General features: G+C 28.9%; 1 protein-coding gene across 11 annotated transcripts in view; it reads right to left on the minus strand.

Moving 5' to 3' along the window:
* brp (bruchpilot) overlaps window positions 1-24,602 on the minus strand; it is a 201,069-nt gene that overhangs the window by 81,179 nt on the left and 95,288 nt on the right. For 5 of the 11 annotated variants that reach the window (XM_067049576.1, XM_067049573.1, XM_067049572.1 and 2 more), the window contains exons 3-4: window positions 24,349-24,445; window positions 6,489-6,619 (exon numbers count right to left, since the gene is read on the minus strand). In XM_067049576.1, the coding sequence (XP_066905677.1) occupies window positions 6,489-6,619; window positions 24,349-24,445 (228 nt within the window). Of the gene's footprint in view, window positions 1-6,488; window positions 6,620-14,439; window positions 14,496-24,348; window positions 24,446-24,602 lie in introns of those variants that run through there. The other 6 variants (XM_067049579.1, XM_067049577.1, XM_067049574.1 and 3 more) reach the window with 3 other exon arrangements.

Raw genomic sequence — 24,602 nt, forward strand, 5'->3', positions numbered from 1 at the left:
GAAGGAAAAGCAACCACATATCATTTTGTCAGGTTGTATCACTCACTTCCTTAATTTTTTGTGTTAAATTAATCAACAAACGATGAAAGTTTTTGTCAGCATTCAGAACTCTGAATTAGCCAGATTAGGGTTTTATATATTTTTATCTTGGATGTCTTAGAAAGAGATTTGATTCATAGATGCTTTGGAAGCCCATAATAGCACCTATGGGATAACCTAATCCAATACTGAAACTCTTGTTGTATAATATGTTTGATTTCAACTGTATTTTTAGGTAAATAAATTCCTCTACACAATTAAAACTGAAATCTCCAATTTTTACTTTATTCCCTAGATCTGTTCTTTGTAGATTCAGGAAGGCAACTCTTTATACTCAGAAAACCATGTCCAACAACATCTAGATCATTGGCGTAAGTTAGGATTTTTTGAAAATGGTTTCACCAGCTTTCACTTTCAAATTTCATTTGCAATTAACCTTTGAATGTTCTTTCATTAATTATAGTCCAACTTATAGCAGTTCCAAAATTTATTGTGCCTAATCATGATTGAAGTTACTATTATTGAACAATTACTTGTTATTGTATGTAACATCTTTATGAAAGGAATATGGTCCGGGTGCGGTCAAAAAAACTCAAATAGTAGAATATACTATTTTATTGAGCCAACGTTTCGCCCCACGTTGCAGGGCTTCGTCAGGGCTAAAAAAGATACAAACACATAGTTACAAAAGGAAAACAAAAACATAAGTGTAAACTAACAGGGGTATAAAATGTAAAAAAGTAAGATATAATAAGAAAAATTAAAGGTAGTAAATAGTAAACGTAAATTAAAGAAAATACAAATAAAGAGATGTAAAAAGAAAAAGAATACAAATCAAATGATGAGACAGAATGCATACCTATTTTGACGGCAGTCAAAACAAAAATGACCGTTGGTATTGGGAGGAGTGGGGACGGCAGTGATGCCACAAGCAATTAACCTTTGAATGTTCATTCATTAATTATAGTCCAACTTATAGCAGTTCCAAAATTTATTGTGCCTTTACTTTACAAATTATTTTCGTTATTGTGGCATCACTGCCGTCCCCACTCCTCCCAATACCAACGGTCATTTTTGTTTTGACTGCCGTCAAAATAGGTATGCATTCTGTCTCATCATTTGATTTGTATTCTTTTTCTTTTTACATCTCTTTATTTGTATTTTCTTTAATATTTCTTTTCTTATCTGTCTGTTACTATTACCCTTTACATTTACTATTTACTACCTTTAATTTTTCTTATTATATCTTACTTTTTTACATTTTATACCCCTGTTAGTTTACACTTATGTTTTTGTTTTCCTTTTGTAACTATGTGTTTGTATCTTTTTTAGCCCTGAAGAAGCCCTGCAACGTGGGGCGAAACGTTGGCTCAATAAAATAGTATATTCTACTATTTGAGTTTTTTTGACCGCACCCGGACCATATTCCTTTCATCTTTACACACGGTCAATCAATATCTTCCAGTAACATCTTTATGTTATCTTATTAGTCAATCATAAATTCTTTGATTAATATTGAAAAGTAATTTGTGATTTTCTGGAATATTACCTTTTATTTTAAGTTGCCATGAATTTTATATCACTATATTTAGGTCCTATCAGCCTTATTGTCCATATACAGCCAAAATATGTGGATCTAGACTGATTTGTCATTTTTCTTTAACCAGTGTAAAAAGGTAAGGGTACTAATACACTGGATATTGTTTATAATGACCTCCAAGGGACTAGTTTATAACCAATAACTACACACATCATGTAAAATGTGAAATAAGAATTTAGGATTTGGAAATATTCACCACTATAACTGATATGTCGTTATATTCAAGGTTGTAAAAAGTGATATCCGATGTATATATAATTATTAATATTATTTGTATATAAATTATATGATATGTTTACATACATTTTATAATATACATTATTATATTTTATTATACAATAAGTTCACTGCATGAAATTGTATTAATTTTATACTGTGTATTAGTTGTTGTTAGTTGCTATTGTGCTAATGCCCTTGTATTAGTTGCTACTAGGAAATATGTTCTTTCTCTGTAAAGACTGAACTCAATTATAATAATTCTGTATATGTGGATTGTAGATTAAATTTTGTTATTTAATATGTAGATATATAAAACAAAGTAATCTAGACTTAAATCAATTATGACATGGATTTTTAGAATTAGAGAGAATTCGTGAAGCCCGATATTTAAAGGATTTTCTCGGAAAACATTAATCTAAATAAACTAAAGTTCATTTATGATAGGGTTTTGATCGCAGGCTCTGAAGAACTTATCACAATGATAAACAAGTAAAAAAACAGGAGTTTCTTTGCTTAATATTTTACATAGGAAATAGGGTAATCCTGCCAAACATGTTCAGGAAATAATTTTTTTAAGTTAACAAGAAATACAGGTTTTTAAAGTGGTCACCTATTTGGATACATAGTTTCCTTTAGCAATAGAAAGGAAACGTAAACAGATTTGAGAATAAATAAAGAGAATAGATTGTGGAGTTTGCATTATATTTTGAAAAGGTTCCTTGTGATAAACCTCCAAACCATTTATATCTGGTTCATAATTCCAGTACTCACTTATGGATGTTGATTATGGTTACTCACCAATATCTCAGCTTAAAAGATTGAATAATACAAGGAAATAATGGGAAGGGATATATTAGACAACTCTCTTAGGAAAATTGATTATATAAACATATTGGAACTATGCAAAGTGAATGTATAAATGTGAGTAGGTTACATAATGAAGATAACAGACAGTTGGGCAAGAAAAACTATTGAACACATTTTTATCATACAAAAAGAAGAGGACCAACAATGCAGGTGGTAGACTGTAGATTTGAACACAAGTGTTGTCCTTTTTAAGAGATACAACTGAGATAACTGCAATTCCAATTCTTAATTTCAATGATTCCATAGGATATTTTGTTTAAACCATTTTATCATATTTTAGGTAAGAGACAAAAACTCCAGATTCTTATATATCATTGTTAGCTTGCAATAGAACTTTTTAAGTAAAAATAAAGTACTAGAACATTTTATGTGATATTATTAGGTATGTTTGTGAATGAAGTTTGCCAATGAAAAATGTGGACAAATATTCTATAATATTTGTATACCAATAAAAATAAAGAAATATAATATTTCAGAATGCTTTAAGCAATGTTGATCGTAATAGTTGGAAAATTAGCCATTAAATAATATTAAACCTATACAAATTAAAAAAAAAAACTATTTGAATTTGGCCTCAATTATATATTTCCCACTATCATCAAAATTAATTGTAGTAATGTAATATAACTTTGAATGGGTATGGTAAATAATAAAGAAAACTAATGACTAATTTTGAAGTTAATCAATTTAAATAAAATAAAATTAAAAATGAACCTCATAGAGAAAAACATTATATCAAAGATAACCAAATTTCACACAATATAAAGACTGATGAATTAAATCCTTTAACAATGTTTTGATTGCTAAATAGTCATTAAAAAATTGTGGAAATTTAAACAAGAACATGTTACACATTAAATATTGCTTTCATTGAAAAATTATAAAGTAAAAATAAAATATTATTAGAGCTATAAATTGCCAGAAAAATATATGAAATTTCCAGAAATAGAAAAATTAAAGAAATTTATTAGTCAATTATGAGTAAATAAATTATAACATATTTCTAGTATATGGTTCATATATTTTAAATCTAACATTTATACAAACCTATTTATATATCATATAATGAATATTTTGTAGTTCATATTAATAAGAAATATGAAGTAAGTATGAACTTAATTTACATGAATTATATCTAAGGCTATAAAAGCATAAGAAAGACATAAAAATAAATAAATAAAAGCAACTAAAAAATGAGATTATAGCCATATTTTTTGGAATATCTTTTTCTAAGTGTAATAAAAATAATGAAAATAAAGGAACTTATTTCTTAAAAGAGTGATGATATATAGCCATTCACTCTGGAATGAACATTTTTGAATAACAATATTATTATTGTAGAGATGAGATGAATCATAGTTGGGTGACTGTGATCGTACAATGAGGATAATTATTTAATTAGAGAGCAAATTTTTACTTACAATACCTAATTTATTTTTCTCATATGATTAACATTTTGCAGTTAGCCTTCACCATCCTCAGAACCATCTAGGTATAGATTACGAACCTTTTTTGTCATAATCACTTTAAATATCTTTTACTAATTAATTATTCATTGCTAGGTGCTTAGAATTGCTGGTCAGTGGTATATGTTTGTGGCAATGAATGTTAAAGGTAATTAGTAAAATAAATGTTAAAATTTTCTGAATAATTTAATATAAAGTCGAGACTTCCCAAAAAATTTTATTCCAAAGGGGAAAATAATATTTAGTCTGAAATCAGTGAAGGTTAATTATAATAAAGAATGACTTTTCAACTAGTATTTTATTACATAAGTTGTTTGGGGGTACTTATTTTATTTGTGTCAACGTTTTGGCCTAAATTATATGCCTTCATCATGGCGACTCATAATAAGATTCTTACATAAGTATGTATATCCTATTTTTAAAGACACTTTTTGTGTAACTGTTTTTAATGACACAGCATTAGAATCTTCTTCTGGGTTCCCAGATAAACATCTACATTTAGGCTGTAATGGCACAGATAAAATAAGTCCTACTCATTAGTGTTATCCATCTTTACTGACCACATCTTCGACCAAATTCTCCCTATGTAATAAAAATACTAGTTCAAAAGTCATTCTTTATTGTAATGCAACTTAATTGATCCCCAATCATGTTATTAACTTTAACTGAATAAAAAAAGCTAATTGGTTAAGAGCTTTCTGTTAAGAAGTAAAAGAAACATTTACCTAAGGAACATTACCAGGAATCTTAATGAGAACATTTATCTCTCAAACAAAATTGACACTTTAACTTTATTATCCTTAAAATGGTAGACAATCTTGTCCTTACTTCTGCTAATGTCACTGTGAAATAATTGTTTTAGAAATTATCAAAGCCCAATTAGCAATTTTATTTATCCTCCTGGTCTTTCAATTTTGTTGAATAAAAGCTTTCTGCAGTGTTAAAATTCACTTGATTGCTAAATAAGAACCCTAATATGATGCATTGATTTTGTTGGAGATCACCATACTAAATAAGCTTTTTCATTTCGCAGTAGTTATTTAAAAAGAAATAAGGACAAATTTGATTATAATTTTTCTAAATATATCAATATTCATAAATAAATTTATCAGAACTTAATGTATAGAATTTTTATTTTGAAATTATATAAATCTGAAGAAGGAAAAATTTATAATTATTTTTTAAGACGTGTTATAACATTTTTCAACTTTATTATTTTATTAAAGATGTTTGTGCTATGTCAAATTAAATATAAAAAAATGAGGATTTAAAATTATCGCTAAAGGAATGTATGTTATTTCCAATAAGATATTAACAACTGAAAGTAATTTGTTGAAGTTAAATGGTTCATATATCAGTTTAACATGATGAATTCAATAAAAATGAAAAATTATTGAATATAAATATATGAATTCATGCTGCTATAATTATTCATAAATTAGTGTATCAGGCTTTATAATTATTTCTGTAGCTAATAACCTGGACTTTAGTCACAGCAAAAATAATAATGTAATCATGTATGTCATACTTGTTATCATAAGATGTTCAAATATTTGATTTGTAACACTTATTCATTAGTCATTAAAAATAAGAAACAACAATTTATAATTCCAATAATTTTAAACTTGTGATACAAAAAACAATTAAATTTTTTTTTGGATTTAATTGATTTTTTAACTGGCACTAAAATCCAAGCTTTTATATATATATATATATTTTTTTTTTTTTTTGAAAACCAAGGGTAAAACAACTGATTATTCTTAAATATTGTGAATTAGTTTTTTATATGCATGTGTGTACATACACACACACAGACACACACGCATATACATATAATTATTTGTATACATTAATTTGTCAAGAAATAGAAATAGTGAATTCTATTGCTTGGAAAAAATAACTAAAGGTGTGAAGTGAATGTATACATTTGTTGTTATGAATGATAATATATTATCATGTTTTTTTTTTTTTTTTATTAAAATGGCCTAAAATTAAGCAAATATATCTAAAATTTCTAGCATATTTAATAATTACATAAATATGATGATAAACAAAACCGCGCAATGAAAACTGGAGACCACATTATCTTATAAAGAAAATGTATATTTCATTGATTCTCTATATGGCAGATCAACATATGAAATTCAATAATTCGATGGAAAGCAAAGAAAAAAATTACCATTAAAGATTATAATTTTCCAAGTTATGAACCCTAATAAATGACAAGTCGACTTCGGCAAGAGCAGGAATCTCAACCATGCATGACGAGTGATGACAGATAGCTTTAATTTACTCACTCGTTTAGTTACATTGAGTTCCTGGTCTTGACTTTGGACGACCGATTCATACTGTCGAATCAAATTTTCACTCTCAATCAGTTTAGCCTCTAACTCCATCTTTGATTGGTCATCTTCAATCATTTTACCACCTACAAAAACATCCAAAGCACGTCAAGAAAGCGAGGAAGAGAGGAAAATTTAGGAAAGGGGCTCTACAGGGTGCTAGGAAAAGCTTCATCCGACCAATGAAACAATGTGTCCACGAAAAGAATTAAATTTAACTCCAAATGAAAATTTTAAACAGTAGTTATTTGTAATTACATATATAATTTAAATGTAGGAGGCATACTAAACAGCCATATAAATATATATCTCTTAGAGATTTTGAGATATTTCACATGTTATGAAGTGTGAGCATAAAAGTGATATGAACTTATTTGTCAACAAACTCAGTATGCTCATCATGAAGCAATAAAATCATGACATTTATAGTATAAGTGTTAAAATAATTTTATAATATTAATATTTTTTATTTATTCTAGGGCATGATCCTTCAGAATAACACTAATAGCCACTTCATGAATTCTTTTATGTTAAAAAAGTCTTGTTATGTCTTGATAACAGTTAGAATGGTGAATTAAATTTAATATATTTAACTAAAATCAATAATAATATTGTTTATTAAATATATTATGATTCTGAAATTCTACTGATTGGTTTTTTAAAAAAAAATAAAGTAATAGTTTATATAAATTAAAAGTTAAGTTAAAAATTATTATATGTATACTAAATATAAATATATGAGTGCAGGTTTAATGAAGTTTATTGCATGGAAGTTACTTTTTAGTAATCATTCTCTTTTTGATTGTACTCAAAAAATAGTATGCTTTAAAACAAGTTTAAGTAGCTAAAATAATTGAATCATAAATATAAGCTGTAAATATAAAATAATCAAACTTGAAAGCAATAATATATTAGATTACTAATACCATTTACTTAATTTGGTAATAAAACTTTGACCCAAACCATGTTTATTGCTTCATGGAGGAGAGTAAATATCAATATTAATGCATATAACCTCAATTTTTTCTGCTATTGTGGATATATTTACATAGTAAAAGTTTAAATGTATGTTTATAGCTTAAGATTGATATGTTTGTATTTATACAAAAGTATTTAAAACAGAATAATACACATCAGATACCTGGAATTGAACTATGGAAAATATATAAGTTGTTGTTAGTGATTGGATTTAAATTAAGATACTTAAACAAAACCTGGCTTCATATTCAAAATAATATTTATACGTGAAGCTGATAGGGTAATAAAAATTGCCACTAACAGTTCAACTTCAAAGATTATAATTAAATAATTTTTAAGTAATGTATCTACATGATCTTCTGAATTCAACCACTGATATAATAAAATGATTATTTATTAAAATACTAAAGATATCAAACATTTATTGATTGAATAGGTTATTTGAAAAATATTTTCATTAATTTTAGAACTCTATGTTTTTTGAAAATGTATATTAAAGGACACCAATTCCAAATATATGAACTGGAGGGATAGAGCTATTTTGACTAGAACTTTTGTTCTCTACAACTAATTTAAAATAATATTTTGAAATTAATATTTGTATATGTAATTTATATTAAATTTAAACATGATGTTAAGTTCCAAAAAGTTGTGAAATGTAATATGTAGGTAACAATAATTGGTATGTTTCAAAAATATTCCTATACAAATTTTTAACCATGTAGGGAAATGTAAATTTTGTTTCTAATTTAAGATATTATTTTGTTATAATCAATGTTCAGGTATGAATAATTATTTTATTTTTCCTCTTTTTTATTCTAGAGGATGAAACATTGCTACTGTGCATAAATTTTATCGTTAAGATCATGTAAATGATTAAATCTTATAAGCAATACAGTAGACAACCTAAGTGAGAGATCAAGTATAGTGTAGAAACAATAGTACCTCTAAAATTTAAATTCTTATTCCCACTCTCAAATTTCAACTACATGAGAGGTTTTTAAAATTTTATATAAGTTTGTATGTTTTAGACTTAGGTTGCTCAAGAATTATTTAATAATATAATAAATCTTATCTTGAAATATTCTTTTACCTCTTCTATTGATACTACTTTTTAAAATGAGAGATTATTCATTAACTTTCCTTAGCTTTCCATTTCTGTTTTATAGGTTTTTTAACTTCTTTAAGAAGAGTTTCCTCTCTCCCTGCTTGGATATACTGGATGTCCCAGTAAATATGTTGACCTCCTCTAACAACTAAATTTTTTTGGATTATAATTAGATTTTTACTGTTTCATAACAGTGGCATAATGTTTATCTTTTGATGGTATTTTTATTCCTAACCCACTTCTTTTTTAGCACACCTAACGTTATCTGTAACACTACTAAACTAAAGCCTTTGACATTCATAGTTTCCACAAAAACTGCTGGGGCAATTTTCTGTGAGTGAACCCTTAGTTAAATATTATGCTCAAAATCACAAAACAATTTTGCCTTCAAACAGTGCAGAAAATTGAACAAACCTAAATTTAAACAAACCTAAGTTTCAGAATTCTATTTCTCATTGGAATTCACCATCATAATTGCGTTTTATTATGATCAAAGCCATTTTAGTCTACTAGACTAGTTGAGGTAACTCGGATTATGATTGAAATGGAAAAAAAAACAAAAAAAAAACCGAAACTCTTACAGGAAATTGAATTCTATAATGAATTTATTCTTTCTGTTCGTTTGCTTTTCCACACAGTTTGCCCAAAAAATTGCCAAAAACAATAAAAGATAGTTTGTGGTTTTTGGCAGTTTACGCCTTCATGACATGATAGAAAAAAAATGTACCTCATCACATCGGATATTCCAGAATCAGGTGTGCTGAAGAAAGTTAGAAAATTAACTATAACCACAAAAGATAAACCATATGTAACTTTTATGACCAAGGGAAAATCAAATTCAAATTCCAAAAATTGTAGAGGTTAAGGGGATGAACACGTATAGTGGGACCCTGTATAATCTGTACAGGGTGTAGAATGTGTTTTTTATGGTCAAATAGATGATTTAATAACAAACTGTTAAAGGAAAAATGTAGGTCTACTTTATAGTTTCATGAACCACTATTATTTTTAAGTTCAAATTTTAAGGGAGAAAACTTGGGTTTGCTGATAATACCTACTTTTTATGCTCCCATTTTTAGTCATTTAGTTATGAAAGGACATTTCCTACAAAGCACATTTCGATATCTTTAAAATTGAAGGATTTATACCATTTTAGAATCTTGTATTCTCACACCACTATTTTTCAGCCACTTCATAAACTGGAATCTTGGAAATGTTATGTATCAATTATATGTATCTTTTCATTCTCTTTCTGTTAAAAATATTACCAAGCAGTAAGGTGTAGTGCAGAGTTGGGCAAATATTATTCGAATGACGAGAGACAATCGTTTACTTTTTTATTCGTCATTATTTTACACGAATAATCAATTATTTGGACAAAACAAATCGAATAACCATTTGAATACTTTTATATTCGTCCATTTTATAGAAAAATAATCTTTTATTCGAAAAAATTAAATGATTAACCATCCGAATACGATTGTATTTGTATAAAGGCGACATTTTTTGTCTTAAAGCTATACATAGATATATTTTATGATCGCGTATAGATTAATTTTAACTTTTCTAATTTCTAACATATGAGGGTCCCTTTTTATGTTTTGGGATGTGTAGAATGTGAAAATACTATCGATTTATTTTAAATTTTCAGATTTCTGAAGATCCCTTTATATGTTTCGGGATATGTAGAATATGAAAATGCTATCGATTTTAATTCCGCGTATCGATTAATTTTAACTTTCTTGATTTCTAACATATAAGGGTCCCTTTTTATGTTTTGGGATATGTAGAATATGAAAATCCTATCTATTTTAACATGACGTATCAATTTATTTTAACTTTCTTGATTTCTTTACATGTTACGATCCCTTTATACGTTCTGAGGAATGTGGAATATGAAAAAGATATCGATTTTAAGATCGATATTGATTTATTTTTACTTTTCTGATTTCTAACATGTTAGGGTCCCTTTATACGCTTTGAGGAATGCAGAATATGAGAATTATATCGATTTTAAGATCTCGTATCGAGTTATGTTTACTTTTCCGATTTCTAACATGTTTTCATTTTCATAATGCATATCCGGAAACCTAAAAATTGGCCCCTATGTATTAGAAATTAAAAAAATTAAAATAAATCGATATGGGATCTTAAAATCGATGGAATTTTCATTTTGTACTCGTCTGAATATGTGAAATAGAACCCTCATACATTAGAAATTGAAGGCGGTAAAAAAATAAGTGAATTTAAAAAAAAAAAATCAAATTTTTATTCGAATAATATGTATTCGACTAATTTTGTATTCGAATAATTTTTCATTCGACTAATTTTTTATTCGATTGAAATAGTATTTTAAATATTCGAATAAAAAAGTATTCGGATTGTTTAGTCGTACTTTAATTCGAATAAAAATTTATTCGTCTCTCGTCAATCGAATAAAAACTTCGAATAAAAAAGAATTCGTCTTTTGTCAATCGAATAATTTTTGCCCAACTCTGGTGTAGTGTTTTTTCAGAAACATGCAAACGAAGAGTTTCTGAAATGATTTTTCCATACTTATGATGAGGAAATTTATTGCATGCACTCAAAATATTTATTATTTAATTTAACAATAAAAACATTTTTTTTCATTTTGGCTTCCAAAGATTCGTAGTTTTCCTTGAAAATGATATATCGGGTTATTACTTTTACAATAATATTAACATGTTTTACGATCCAGTGGACATTTTCTAGAGATGAAGATTCCTTATTATAAGCAAAAGTGTTTATTTGGTTTTAGTGTTTTGAGAATGTCATGGTATTGCTCAGGTGTCGCCAGGATATGACACTTGCAACTATAAAAAAAGGGAGAAAAAGGCATCTCTTAAAAATCAGCTTATGCTTTATATTATTGATTTTATTGAAGTATATGTTAATAACTATTTGAATTCATTAAATCAGTTTCACTTTTATAATTGTGGAAAAATAACTTTATAAACTACTTATTTGAATTTTTCAGAAAAAAAATAATACGCAAAATGCAAAAAAAAAAGTCCTCATGATTCCACTTTATGAAGTGCCTGAAAAATAATAATGATGTTGAGAATACAAGATTCTAAAATGGCATAATTCCTTTAATTTTTAAGATACCAAAATACATTTTGTGGAATCTTTCATAAATTTTTGAATTTAAAAACAACATTAAAAGTTCTCGTTTCAAAGTTTAAAAAAAAGTAGTTGATAAAACTAATAGTTGTGACAAAAGGAAACCTACAACTTCCCCAGCAACATTTTTTTATCAGATTATCTGGTTTGCTGTGAGATACATATTGATCAATTAATATTGCCCACCCTGTGTAAGATGTTTTATTAAAATATTGGAAAAAGATCTAGAAGAGCTTTTTTAAGTTCAATATAAATCTAGGATTTTAATAGAACCCCAATGTTGATTCATTCTACAAAATCACTGTAGCTACTTCTTCCCTAGTATCTAACTGAGAGTAATAAATTTTTTAAGTAATTGAGAGTCTTCTCCTAATACTGATACCTAGGTGATTTATCACCTATTTCTTAATATTTCCCATTTATTTTTCTAATGTAATTGAATTCCAGCTGTTGCTAAATGACTACTGTACCCATATTTAAAAAATGGACTTTCTGGACATCAAAGAAAGTAGGACGAAACACATAGGTGTGTATTTGTTTTATTTATTCTATTTCTTTAAGCTGTTATACCATATCCTTTATTTACATTGGTAGAGCTTTTTCTCATAGATCCCTATACTCTCCTGTTAATGTACGCAATTTTTGAATCATATTTGTTTGTGTATTATTTTTGGCTTTGGTTCTTAACATTAATTACATTATTTTTAAACCAGAATGATCTCAGCAAACACTGTTTAATGCTGTTTTATGATGATTATTTTAATAATTCAATTACTTTTATGATATCAGGAATAAGTTAAAATACTACATTGTAATAACACTGTTTCTTTTATTCACACAATAACATATTAGTTACAAACACCAAAACCAGGGGTCCTCATTCCTGGGCTGATGCTATATTCAATCTTTTTATTATTGAATAAATTTTAGTTTAATATATATTTATATAAGTATATTTTTGAAACAAATAAAAACATTTTGAGGTTAATTGAGCCATGGACACTACCATGGTGTAAACTCTAAGATATTTGCCATCATGGCAGTACTGTTGCACTAGGTCTGGTATGACAGTTGATAGTAAACGTTGTGGCAGTGAAGTTCAGTCATGTTAAAGCCAGTGTAAACTGGCCATGTAATGTATATAAACCATGTAAATGGTAATGCTTTACAGCCACAGCAAGAACTATCCCAGCTACAGCAATGGTTAAGCTGTATAATAGTTGACAGTAGGTAATCTATAAATGTGTATACAGCTACAAACAAGTTAGGACCCCTGGACTTAATCTATCTTTCGCAAGCCATGCTAATATTCACTACCTGTTACCAGGTAATCTGGTACGCAGATATCACAAGTATCCAGAGCACCTTTTTTCACTTTCTTCATGGATTTCCATACATGCCTGCTAACACTGTTAGCATATCCCAACTCCCTCCTTTCTCTTCCTCTGATGCTAAAAGATGGTATATGATCTGTGATTTTTTTTTCTCGTTTTATTTCAACAGACACCTTTTATTTTTTACTCCTATTTCTTGTATATCCATTTGTCACCAAGTTACTTTAATGTAGCAATTGAAATAATATTTAGACAGACTAACAACAAAATAATTGTAAGACCTATTGTTAATTTTCATTGTGTTTGATAGTTATTGTCATTTGAAACCAAGCTTCGTTTTCATCAGCATAATTTTTAAACAGCCTTACATTAGTTTTGTTTAGTTCAGGGTCGGAGAACATTTAATAATTAAGGAATCGTAAAATTATTGTAACTGATCAAAATTTTAAAGTTGATTTAATATGTTTGAGAAATAAGTATTCATAATCAGTTTTTTTCCCCTCAAACTAGGAAGGTATTATTGTCAGCCAAGAGGCTCATTATTAATAATTAAATTCAAAAATTCCAATTCTAATCATTAAATAAATACTTTGTTTTATTGTATGGAAAATCAGTTAATTATTCAAATTATTTATTTTATAATCATATTAACTTTAAAGGTAATGTTTAAGTGACCAACTAATCTTACTCATAGGTACTATTGTTTCATATTTATAGATCTTAATATAAAATGATTTGCTTTATGCATCTATAAATCCATGCCAATAGCAATATATTAAACAAATAAATAATTATTAAATAAAATAAAGCATACCGCATTGAGAAAAATTATAAATATGAAAAATTTATTTATTTGGGTAATTTTAAATTTGGTTCCTACATATCTTTTTATCAATTATTATTTGTTTTATTAATAAGGAAAAACAATGAAGCATAAAAGAATTTGTAGCTTTTGAAAATATTTGAATAAAAAGTAAAAACAAATATAATGCATCTAAATAAGGTCTAATTACATCTATACTAAGGAAATAAAATTAAGAAAAAGGTAATGATTGAATGGCAATAGCAGAAAAAACTCAGTCATGAACCACATATATAAAAATTAGATTCAGCAATACTTTAGCATTCAGCATTCTTACATTTGTACTTGGACCATTGCATTCTTTGGTCACATTTTACTGCATCAAAACATGGGAGAAATGAACATACCATTTTGTTGTTAAGGTGAAGATAATTGTAAGAAATCTTAAGTGCATTGAACTTTGTTCAAATAATAAAATATAGACAAGACGACCACTAATTCATATTGAAGAATCGATAAATACTACTTGAAAGTAACCACCTGTTTTTGAGCCAATGCTTGCATTTGATGTAACATTTGCCTTTCTTCTTCCTTCCCTAAAACAGAACGACTTCACCTTTACACAAAAAATGCCGGGCTTATCTTGGGTGAAACAGGTGTTTGACCGATATTAAAAAAAAAATAAATTTGAATGTTTGTTATTTTATAGTTTATAATTCGAATAAAGAAATACATCGTTACATGACATTTGGTAAAAATTAGGGGAATTTTTATTTACCCAAAACTAAGACTTTTCTTTCATATATTTTGGATAATGTTGAAGATAGATTTCATATATTCAATGAATCAATAAAAAAAAAACAATATAACTACACAAATAAGATTGGATTACATTTTATGTTACTTATTAGTTAGATATAAATAATTTCTATATAATTAAATAAAATAAACTAAATTACTTCTGCATATATCATAACCTAAAATTAAATATTAGAGAAACAGTTAATATTATTGTAAAATAAGAATATTATCTGAATAACAATCTTTTTGTAAAACAAATTTGAAGTAGATTAAATTAAAATAAAACAGTTTTACTGATTCATTTAAAAATGACATTTTCAATAATTATTAATATATTATGACTAGTAAACAACTGTGAAATTATGAACTTAAGGTCAAAATCAAGAATATATTTTGGTATCAATTTTTCAGTTTGGAAAGTAAACTTTATAAATTTTAGAAAATTTCTTTGGTGTAAAAGACTTGCACAGTAACACTATAATCAGTTAATTACTCCAGGATGTCTTATTATGATTTGCAATAATCCTGGTTAATGAAAAACTTAAATTCAGGAAACGTAAAATTGTATTAAAATCAGTCATTTATCAAGAGAAGTAACTGTTCACTATGTGTACTAAATTATTGCTATGCCTTGTAATAGGTTTGATATAGTTTCTGTTATGGAGTCAAAACTGTATAACAAAATCTAAATAATTTTAATATTTTAAAAAAATATTGATCGTAATACGTTATATGTGCATGTCTCAAACATCAAACTTTCCAACTAAAATGAATTTAATTTCAAATTCTTTTGGAACTCTTTAACCATAAATTTTTAATGCCGTGGAAATTTACTATGGAATGGGTTTCATTGTACTATTTCTAATATATCAATTATCAAATATGAATTCATAGCGGGAAAAACAAGATTAAACTGAATTAGCTCTAGTTTATATTAACCCCCTTCCCCAATGATCCTTATCTGTATTCACTATTATATCATTATAAACGAAATTCAATCTGATGATGACTCATGTTATCCTTCAAGATCTGGTGTTTTTCAATACTATCATTGCTACTATACAGGTTGTTCAGGACTCAATTGTCACCCCCATTATTTTTGTTGTCTTAAAGAGTTTTGGGAATTTCGAAATGAAACCTTCTTGTCCTCTTTTATTTTTTAATCATTCCTGTCTCGTCATATCTGACATACAGAGGGTAATCTATAGGTAAATAATCTATTCTAACCATGGGAGGAAGGGAGGAAGGGGGGAGTCAAGTTGTCATTTGGGACCGCCATGAACTAAAAGTCAACCTCCCAGGTCGGATTTGAACCGGCGCCTCTGCAGTTACGAGGTTGCCAACGCGACGCCTCGTCTCCCTGTTCGTACTTCTGTTTCTTTTGGTTGTGAAATGGACAAAGTAGCCTCTTCCAGTTCATTTCCAGCGTACTTAACTCTGAAATTTCCAGTGGAAGCAGATGTTTTCAATGAAAGATATTCATAGAGAATATAATTTTATATCAGTAATCTTCCGATCCTACACGTCCTGAAGGCGTAAATCACCAAAAATCCGAAAATACTTGTTCACGGCTTTTGAAAGTTGACGTGTAAACTGTGTGGAAAATGGAACAAAAGTAAAGGAAAATCGTTCGAGAATTAAAACTTCCGGTAAGAAGAAAAAAATTGAGTACTATACATTTTCAATGGATAAAAATAAATATTTGAACGTGGTGATTTGGAAGGTTCCCAATCGTGTAACCGAAGACGAATTAAAGGCCGAGTTAGACTCAAAACAATTCGAAGTTGCCTATGTATCCAGAATACTAAATAAAGACAAAAAACCAATTCCACTCTGTTCAGTATCTCTCAAAAACAACGAATAGGCCAAAGATATTTTGAATCTTAAACGTTTATTTTCTGCCCTTAATAATTTCTAATATAAAGTAGAACCCAAAAACAAAAACACTGACATTCATATGTGTAGTAACTGCCAAAGATACGGTCATACAAAGAACTATTGTCATTTGGAACCGAAGTGTGTAAAGTGCAAAGGTTAACACCATTTTTCAAAGTGCCCGTTAAAATTTATGGATAAGCCATTTTTTTGTAAATTGCGAACTACCTCATGCGGCTAATTACAAGGGATGTAAATATTATCAAATACTTCAAAATAAAATAAACTAACCTTCAGAACCAAATATTCGTAAATCTGAGACTAATTCAAGCAGGCCAGCCACGAAAATCACTTTAAAAAACCCATATGCTGTTATTAGATCAATATCAAAACCACCGGAACCAAAAACTCAGTCCATAGTTGATCAAGACAACGAAATAAATATTGAAAATTTATTTTCTTCAATAACTAAAATTATAATCGAAGCTGTCTAACCGTATTTAAAACAAATTATGACTCATCTATCCACGTTAGTTGCGCCTCTCTTTACAAATGGACCATAATATAAATAACAGATTATCTACAGTTACTAATTCTCTCCTGACTAACTGCGCTTTAATACAAATCATATATTATTCAACGAATGCTCAAATATTCATTTTTCGTCTATGGGTATGGAATTAAGAAAATTGAAAATTTTAAACTGGAATGCTCATGGCATATCTCCTCAAAGAAATGAGTTTAAAATTTGCCTTGAATCAAATTTCATCGATATATCCTGTATAACTGAGAAAAATTTGTCACAAAACATCAAATTGAAGATCCCAGGTTACATAATTGTAAGCAATGACAGAGATTGTTCGACTCTTTTTGGTGGTGTAGCCTTAATAATCAAAAATAATATTGATTTCACTGAAAATATCATTACCAACTTATTTAATATGGAGATTTTTTTCGGTTCGTTTAAATTCGTCTCCTTCTACCGTTGTCACAGCAGTTTATAAACCTCCAAATAAAAAACTAATTCAAGACGAAATTTTGAAACTATTACCACTAGGTAATACATTAGTTTTAGGTGACATAAATTGTAAAAACATTTACTGGGGATACCGCAAATCCAATTCTAGTGGAAATACTTTACATGATATTTACTCAAGGCACAATATGTAAATACATGCACCAAATGAACCTACGTTTTACAGATCAGGCTGTAAATATGACATTCTGGATATTGTATTGACAAAAAAAATTAGTTTTCCTCTCTCTTCTCAAGTGATCACAGCTTTAAATTCGGACCATATCCCTGTATTAATTAATTTCTCAACTGAAATAAACAATGAAACGGTGAGAAAATCCCTCATTAATGGAGTGATCGATTGGGAAACGTACAAAATTCTTGTTGATGAAAAATTACAATTAAAAGTACGGCCTTTCCATTAAAGGGGAAAAAATTCCAAATCTTATAGACGATGATGAATTCATCACCAGTGACGCCGAAAAAGCTAAAGTGTTCGCTAATTTCTTTGAGAAAACATTCTCCAATACAGAAATAAGTCTGAATCTAGTCACTGATGAAATTGACAAGTATCTAAATCTCCCCCTCGCAACAGTTCAGCTCCCACCTAAATTCACGTCCCCAAAAGAAATCCAGAACCTGGTTAAAAAGCTCAAGGTAAAGAAAAGTCCTGGTCATGATTTTATCCCAGTCATAGCAATCCAAATGTTACCCGGGAAAGCTGTCGTTTTCATCACGTCAATTTTTAACAGTTGCCTTCGTACAGGATACTTTCCGGATACATGGAAGAAAGCCGAACTCATAGTAATTCACAACCATGTTAAGAACACTAAACAAATCAGCAACTATAGACTTATCAGTTTATTACTAATTTTTGGAAAATTACTGGAATCTGTTATAAAAAACATCTTAATTCTTTTTTTCAGACCATTGAAATTATTTCTGACCATCAATACAGTCATTCATCTTCTCAGCAACTGGTTAGACTATCGGAATTTATAATTAACGGATTTGAAAAAAAGAAACAGTCTCTGGTAGCGTTCTTGGATTTCCAACAAGCATTCGATAAGGTCTGGCATCGAGGTTTCCTATATAAACTAAAGAATGCAGGCACTCCAAAATACCTATACAATATTCTGAGCTCATTCCTCAACGGTAGCACGTTTTCTGCCAGAATAAATAACAAAAATTCTACCCTTAGACAAATCCATGCCGGTACTCCACAAGGTTCAGTCCTTTCTCCCATTTTATTCAACTTCTACCTTATGATATCATCCAGTCCACACACACCTTCATAGCTATGTTCGCTGACGTTGCAGCTGTGTTCTCTCAACATGATGACATAATAATCGCTATAAATACTTTGAAAAGTCACCTTAATGATCTAGAACAATATTTCACTAAATGGATGATTAGCTTGAACATTGAAAAATGTAATTCAAAAGTTTTTACTCTTCGACGCCCACCAGACCCACCGGAACTAATCCTCAGAAGTAAAAATGTGAAATGGAATTCCGCCAGTGAAACAGTAAGATACCTGGGAATTCACCCAGATCGCCGCCTTACCTAAAATCACCATATGAACATCAAACTAACTCCAACCTACTAACCTTACAGCAATGCTGTATCCTATCCTAAACTGGAATTCCAAATTAAAACCAGAAACAACTGTTCTTGTATTTAAAACAATTCTCAGGTCACTGTTGATGTAAGGCTGTGAAGTCTGGGGAGCGGCATCCTTTATGAAAAGGAAAAAAATTACAATCTTTTCAAAATAAAGTCCTAATAATTACAGTTAATGCTTCTTGGTTCACAATAAACAGCCAATTGCATCGGGAATTACAGATGGAGTCAATAAAGGATTACATAAAAACGGTTCAATGAACTTCCACTCCCAGTTGCCGACAGATAAAGGAGCAGTGAACTACAACCTGGGAAACCTAACCTCAACCCGAAGACTGAAGCCCAGGCTGCTGCAGGACATTCTGTTATAAATTCTATATTTATTAATTCGTTATTCACACTACCTCTATTTTACTCATTATTAGTATTTATTTATTTTTTCTCTTCTCTTGTCCTTTTTTCAAATTAAATAGTTTCTTTTCACCATTAGAGGGCACTTATTTGTTTTGTTAAGTCTACAAATCTCGTTATTTTTTTGTTATTAATTTCACTTTTCTCGTTTATTAAGAAGCATTATTCTTATCTTTTTATTTTTATTTTAATTTTTTTTCTTTTTATAAGAACATTGTATATAGTTAGGGGTGCCTTTTGTACGAGACTAACCCCCCCCCTCATAATCAACTGTTAAAAAAATATAAATATAATGTAACGGTTATATCAACCATGTAAGGCCCACCAGGCCGATCTGGTATAAAATAAATTTTAAAAAATATGTTGTTAACTCCACTCCAGAGTTCAGTAACGTAAATGTTTCAATGAAAGTTTCCATCTTAATGTCTTTCATGTATGTCAAAGGGACGGCCATTACGGGAGTGGTTTGAAAGAGCTATTCTAGGAGAGCTGTACATCGCATTTTCGTGCATGTTTTCGAAATGAGGAGAAGGGTATATGTATGTACATCCTGAGAGGAAGAGAGGGTCTGGAAAGGGATGGGTGGAGCTTATACCGGGAAGGGATGAGGGGGCTCCTTAATATTTCTACATGTTGAAATTAGGTTAAAAGTTAAGGACACAACTTACACAGAAATGTTGAAAATGAAAACCTGCATTTTTCTGATATTTTTGTTGTATATTTGAACCACTGCATTCTGTAACTGTTGCGAAAAAACCGCAGTATTCAGAAGTCATAATTCAAAAAACTGTAATAGCCAACAATTTCGAGATTTTTCGACTTCCCCAAGTAATAGTAATTGAATTCTCAAACGGTTATGTTCTTTACATTCTTTTTTCTTTTTAAATTTTTTCGCACTGTTTGCGTGCAAAATCCTTTAAGAAAAATATTTGCGATTTTCCAGGACACGTCGGAACGGAAAAACCACTGAAATAAAATGATGTTTTCTATGAGAATCCTTCATAGATAATATTTCTTTCCATTGAAAATTCCAGATTTAATGTGCATTGGAGAAGAAATAGAAGAGATTACAAAGTCGACTTCACTTCTGAAAGGAACTTCATTCAATATAGCTAGGACCACCATGTTTCATTTCAGATCTCAGGATAAAAAGGGTTGTATCAATGAGTCTTGGACCCCCTGTATAAAATACATATCCTCCATTTTCCTGTATTTTTTCTCCCTCTTTCTAATAAAAACATTACCCCACTTGTAGATATAGTATTTTTTTTTTTCCTGGAAAATGCAAAAATGTCTGAAATGATTTTTCCAATAAAAAATGTCATAATCACATGTATATTTATTGTGAAAATGTTCTCAGTAAAGTATATTTATTTGAAAAAAAAAATATTCATAGTAAAATTATCCATCTATATGTCCACTAGAAATAAAAAAAAGCTTACCATTGCCTTTAAATATAATTTAAAAAAAAAATGTAACTATAGAATAATTTCATGATAAACATTAATGAACTGTAAGCAGTATTTTCTGTAAATAAAAATCAACCCTCCCAGGCCGGAAGCGAATTAGCACTTCTGCAGTTTTGAGGTTGCTAAGGTTACCTCTTAACAGACTTGCCTACAACAGCCTTAGTTACAGTGCATCATTTGCTTACTCAAATATTCATATGAAACTTGACAAGTAAGAGTTATTTTGAACATTACATGGGCTTGGTATCTCTCCCTAAACCAAACAAAATGATGATGAAGGAAATAAAGAGTATGGTTCAGATTGAAAAAGATCTAATAAGTTAGTCTGGTTCTGGCACAAGAGTAATCTGTTGCACATTTTGGACTGTTTTGGTTGAAAAAATTAAATTCATCACCAACAAGAGCTAAGTGAGACTTGATATAATGGGTTTGAAGCTTGTGCATGGACTAAGAAGAATAGAACTAGGCTGCTAATCTTTGAAAGCAATATTTTAGTAAATATTTGTGGTCCAATTAGGGAAGGTAATAATTGAAAGTTGGGAAAATGTTTGGAAATCTATGCTGACAAAATCAGCTAGAAAAGTACTTCACTAAACAAGAAGAGTGGAATAACAAAACCTAATAAGGCTAGATGGCATTTACAAAGGTGCAAAATATGTTCTTTGACTGGACAGATGAAGCACAAAATAGATATCAATGGAGAGGCCCTGATCCATGATCCAGGATTGGATTGTTGGGCTGTATATGTAGGCATGGATGTATGGAGTAATGGCTGATCCGAAACTTTAATATTTTCCAACCCATAGGGTGAGGTTTATATCTACATATTTCAAATTTTTATGTAGAAATGTATATATTTAAACTTTTCTTCAATTACATGTAGATTCATTTCAGCAGCCACATCAATTAACGATGGGAAAGATTTTTTGGAGACAGTTTAGAAAAGAAATTTCACCTTATTAATGTCTCATTTTAATGATGAAAGAGGTGTGTATTCTGAAATATATCAGATATTCAAAAAAAGTAAGTTAATTTTTTATATGATTCTTGAAAATCTTGTAAAGAGAAAACCATGAAATTATAAGTTAATAATTAAGATTTTTATAGTAATAGGATAATCATTAGTAACATGAGAGACAGTAGCGATTACTCTTATTATTGCTACTATCTATTTGTGAACTAAATTTTTCATGATTGATTTCAATTCCAGCTTCAGCCTGTTTTTACTTCTTTGTCTCTGTAATTATATTCTCTCTTTCCCCTTTAATACGTGTTTTATTCAAGTGATCATTAGTTGTCTAAATCATGATTATTCAGTAAGTATATTTATTCTTCGTATAGAAGGAGAATCTTTGTGTTAGGTCAATAGTCACCTTAATTTTAATAACTATATAATTCCAGACAGTGGGTCATTCAAGACAAGCAAATTATAATATTCCATAATTCATCAATCTAATTGATGAAACTTTTATAAAAATGCAAGTAGTTAGGAAACTCAATCCAACAGTTTCTGACATTAGAAACTTTGTTGCTAGCATTGAGGGCTATCAATGCTAGAATCAATCATCAGAAGAAGACGTGAGAAAACCAAACCTCGGCTCAAAAATATCTGTGAAAGGTTCCTACTTACTGAAGAGGACAATAAGCAATGATTAAGAACACCAATCTTGCGCTGTGGAATAAAGGATTCACTAAAGAAACAAGAGTTGCCCTTAACAGTCCAGATTACCATAAAAGAGTCTAGATCTATCTAGATTATAGATAGATAGATATCTAGACTGGTAAGAGTAACTTACATCTTGTCAGTGATTCCATTCCTCTTCAGTACAAGATTGGTGTTCTTAGCAAATCTTAGATACTTTCTACAGTATTCTGCAGTAATTGACTAGGATGAGTATTCAAAATGGAACCTTGGATCCACAGAGGATGAGTGAAGATATATATAAGATATGGAAAGAACTGTCAGAAGACTACCTACAACATTTAATTTCTACATCACCAGGCATTCCAGTTATAAAGAACCACCCTTTAAAAATAAACCATAGAATACCTAATTATAAATTGTACTAATATGTTGTGGAATTTAGGAAGGGTTTTATAAATAAAGACAGAGTATGTTTCACCAATAGACGCCACAATAGACTGTCCCAGAGCAGCATGCTTGTTGCTTTGTTCTCAGCAGTATCATAGTGTCATATAATAATAAATATTGAATATTATATGTGTCCTTTTGGTATTCATCACACTGCAGTTCAAAAACAAAGACTATTGTTCCTCTGTAGCATCTTTAGAACAAGGTACCAGTTCACCATGATGAGAAAAAAAAGAGAGGTGTACATGGAATGAGATAGTGATGAACATTTAAAATCTGGTGACATATAACAATTGGGGTATCCTATATTTAGATACACTGAAGACATTGGTGGAAAACCCATTTGCTAAGTAACCAAAGCATTCTCATGCAATTTAATGCAGAAACAAAACTTATTGAGACATAATGCTCTAAAAGGCAGAAGAAATAAACAAATTATTTCACTTCTTGTCCAAACTTCTGTATAGAAAAAATAAACAAAGTGTTTAACAAATCAATAGCATATATGTGTGTATGTTTTAATCACTGTGTACAAAATCATAAATGCTTTTTATTGAATGTAGGTATTTTTACTAGGAAAGCCATCCTGAAAATTCTTACACCTTTACACTAAATTTCATAACACACATAATAGTATTTTAAGTTAAGAAAAGAAAGATCTCTATAGAAGTCTTAGTTTCGGGTAAATCATGACCTACTAAAACATTAATTAATGAAAATTATAGAAGTCTTAGTTTCAGGTAAATCTTAACCTACTAAAATATTAAGTAAAACTGATTTTCTAATTTTAATGAAAAGAAGTGATTTCATCAAATTTTTTTATGATAATTTATTTAGATTTATTTCAATTAAAACCATGACATCTGCAGAGAAAGCATTTATATAAATCATTATAAAATCAAAATTAATAAGTGTTTTTAATTAATATTAAAAATAATAACTTATAATATACCTTTTTGTTTTAATAATAAATATCAATTTCAGTTTTTGACCAAAGAATTAATCTTTCATAGTATCACTGTTGTACCCATTAATATGAATTTTACTAGATCTAAAAATATATATTATTTTATATTTATTTATAAATTTATTACTAAACGATCTAGGCTTTTTCGACAGATGACATGGCAAACAAATCTAAAATAAGTCTATACAAAACTTACCGACACCTTTGTTCTGCAGCATTTCTAACAGCTTCTTGATGCTTTCGTCTCTTGCCTGAAGAGTTTGTTTTTGCGATTCAATCCTCAATTCTAAATCCTATAAATTATAAACAATTAGTTTAATATATAAATGTGTATTAAATCCAATTTAAAAGAAAAAGGCTTTTGCAATCATCAGTAATAACATATCAACTTTCTTGATGATATACCCATAACAGAAACATTTGTATTATTAATTTTCTAGATTTGTCTTA

The sequence above is a fragment of the Halyomorpha halys genome, unplaced genomic scaffold (genome assembly GCF_000696795.3).
Source record: "Halyomorpha halys isolate HHAL.00 unplaced genomic scaffold, Hhal_1.1 Scaffold354.1, whole genome shotgun sequence".
NCBI lineage: Eukaryota > Metazoa > Arthropoda > Insecta > Hemiptera > Pentatomidae > Halyomorpha > Halyomorpha halys.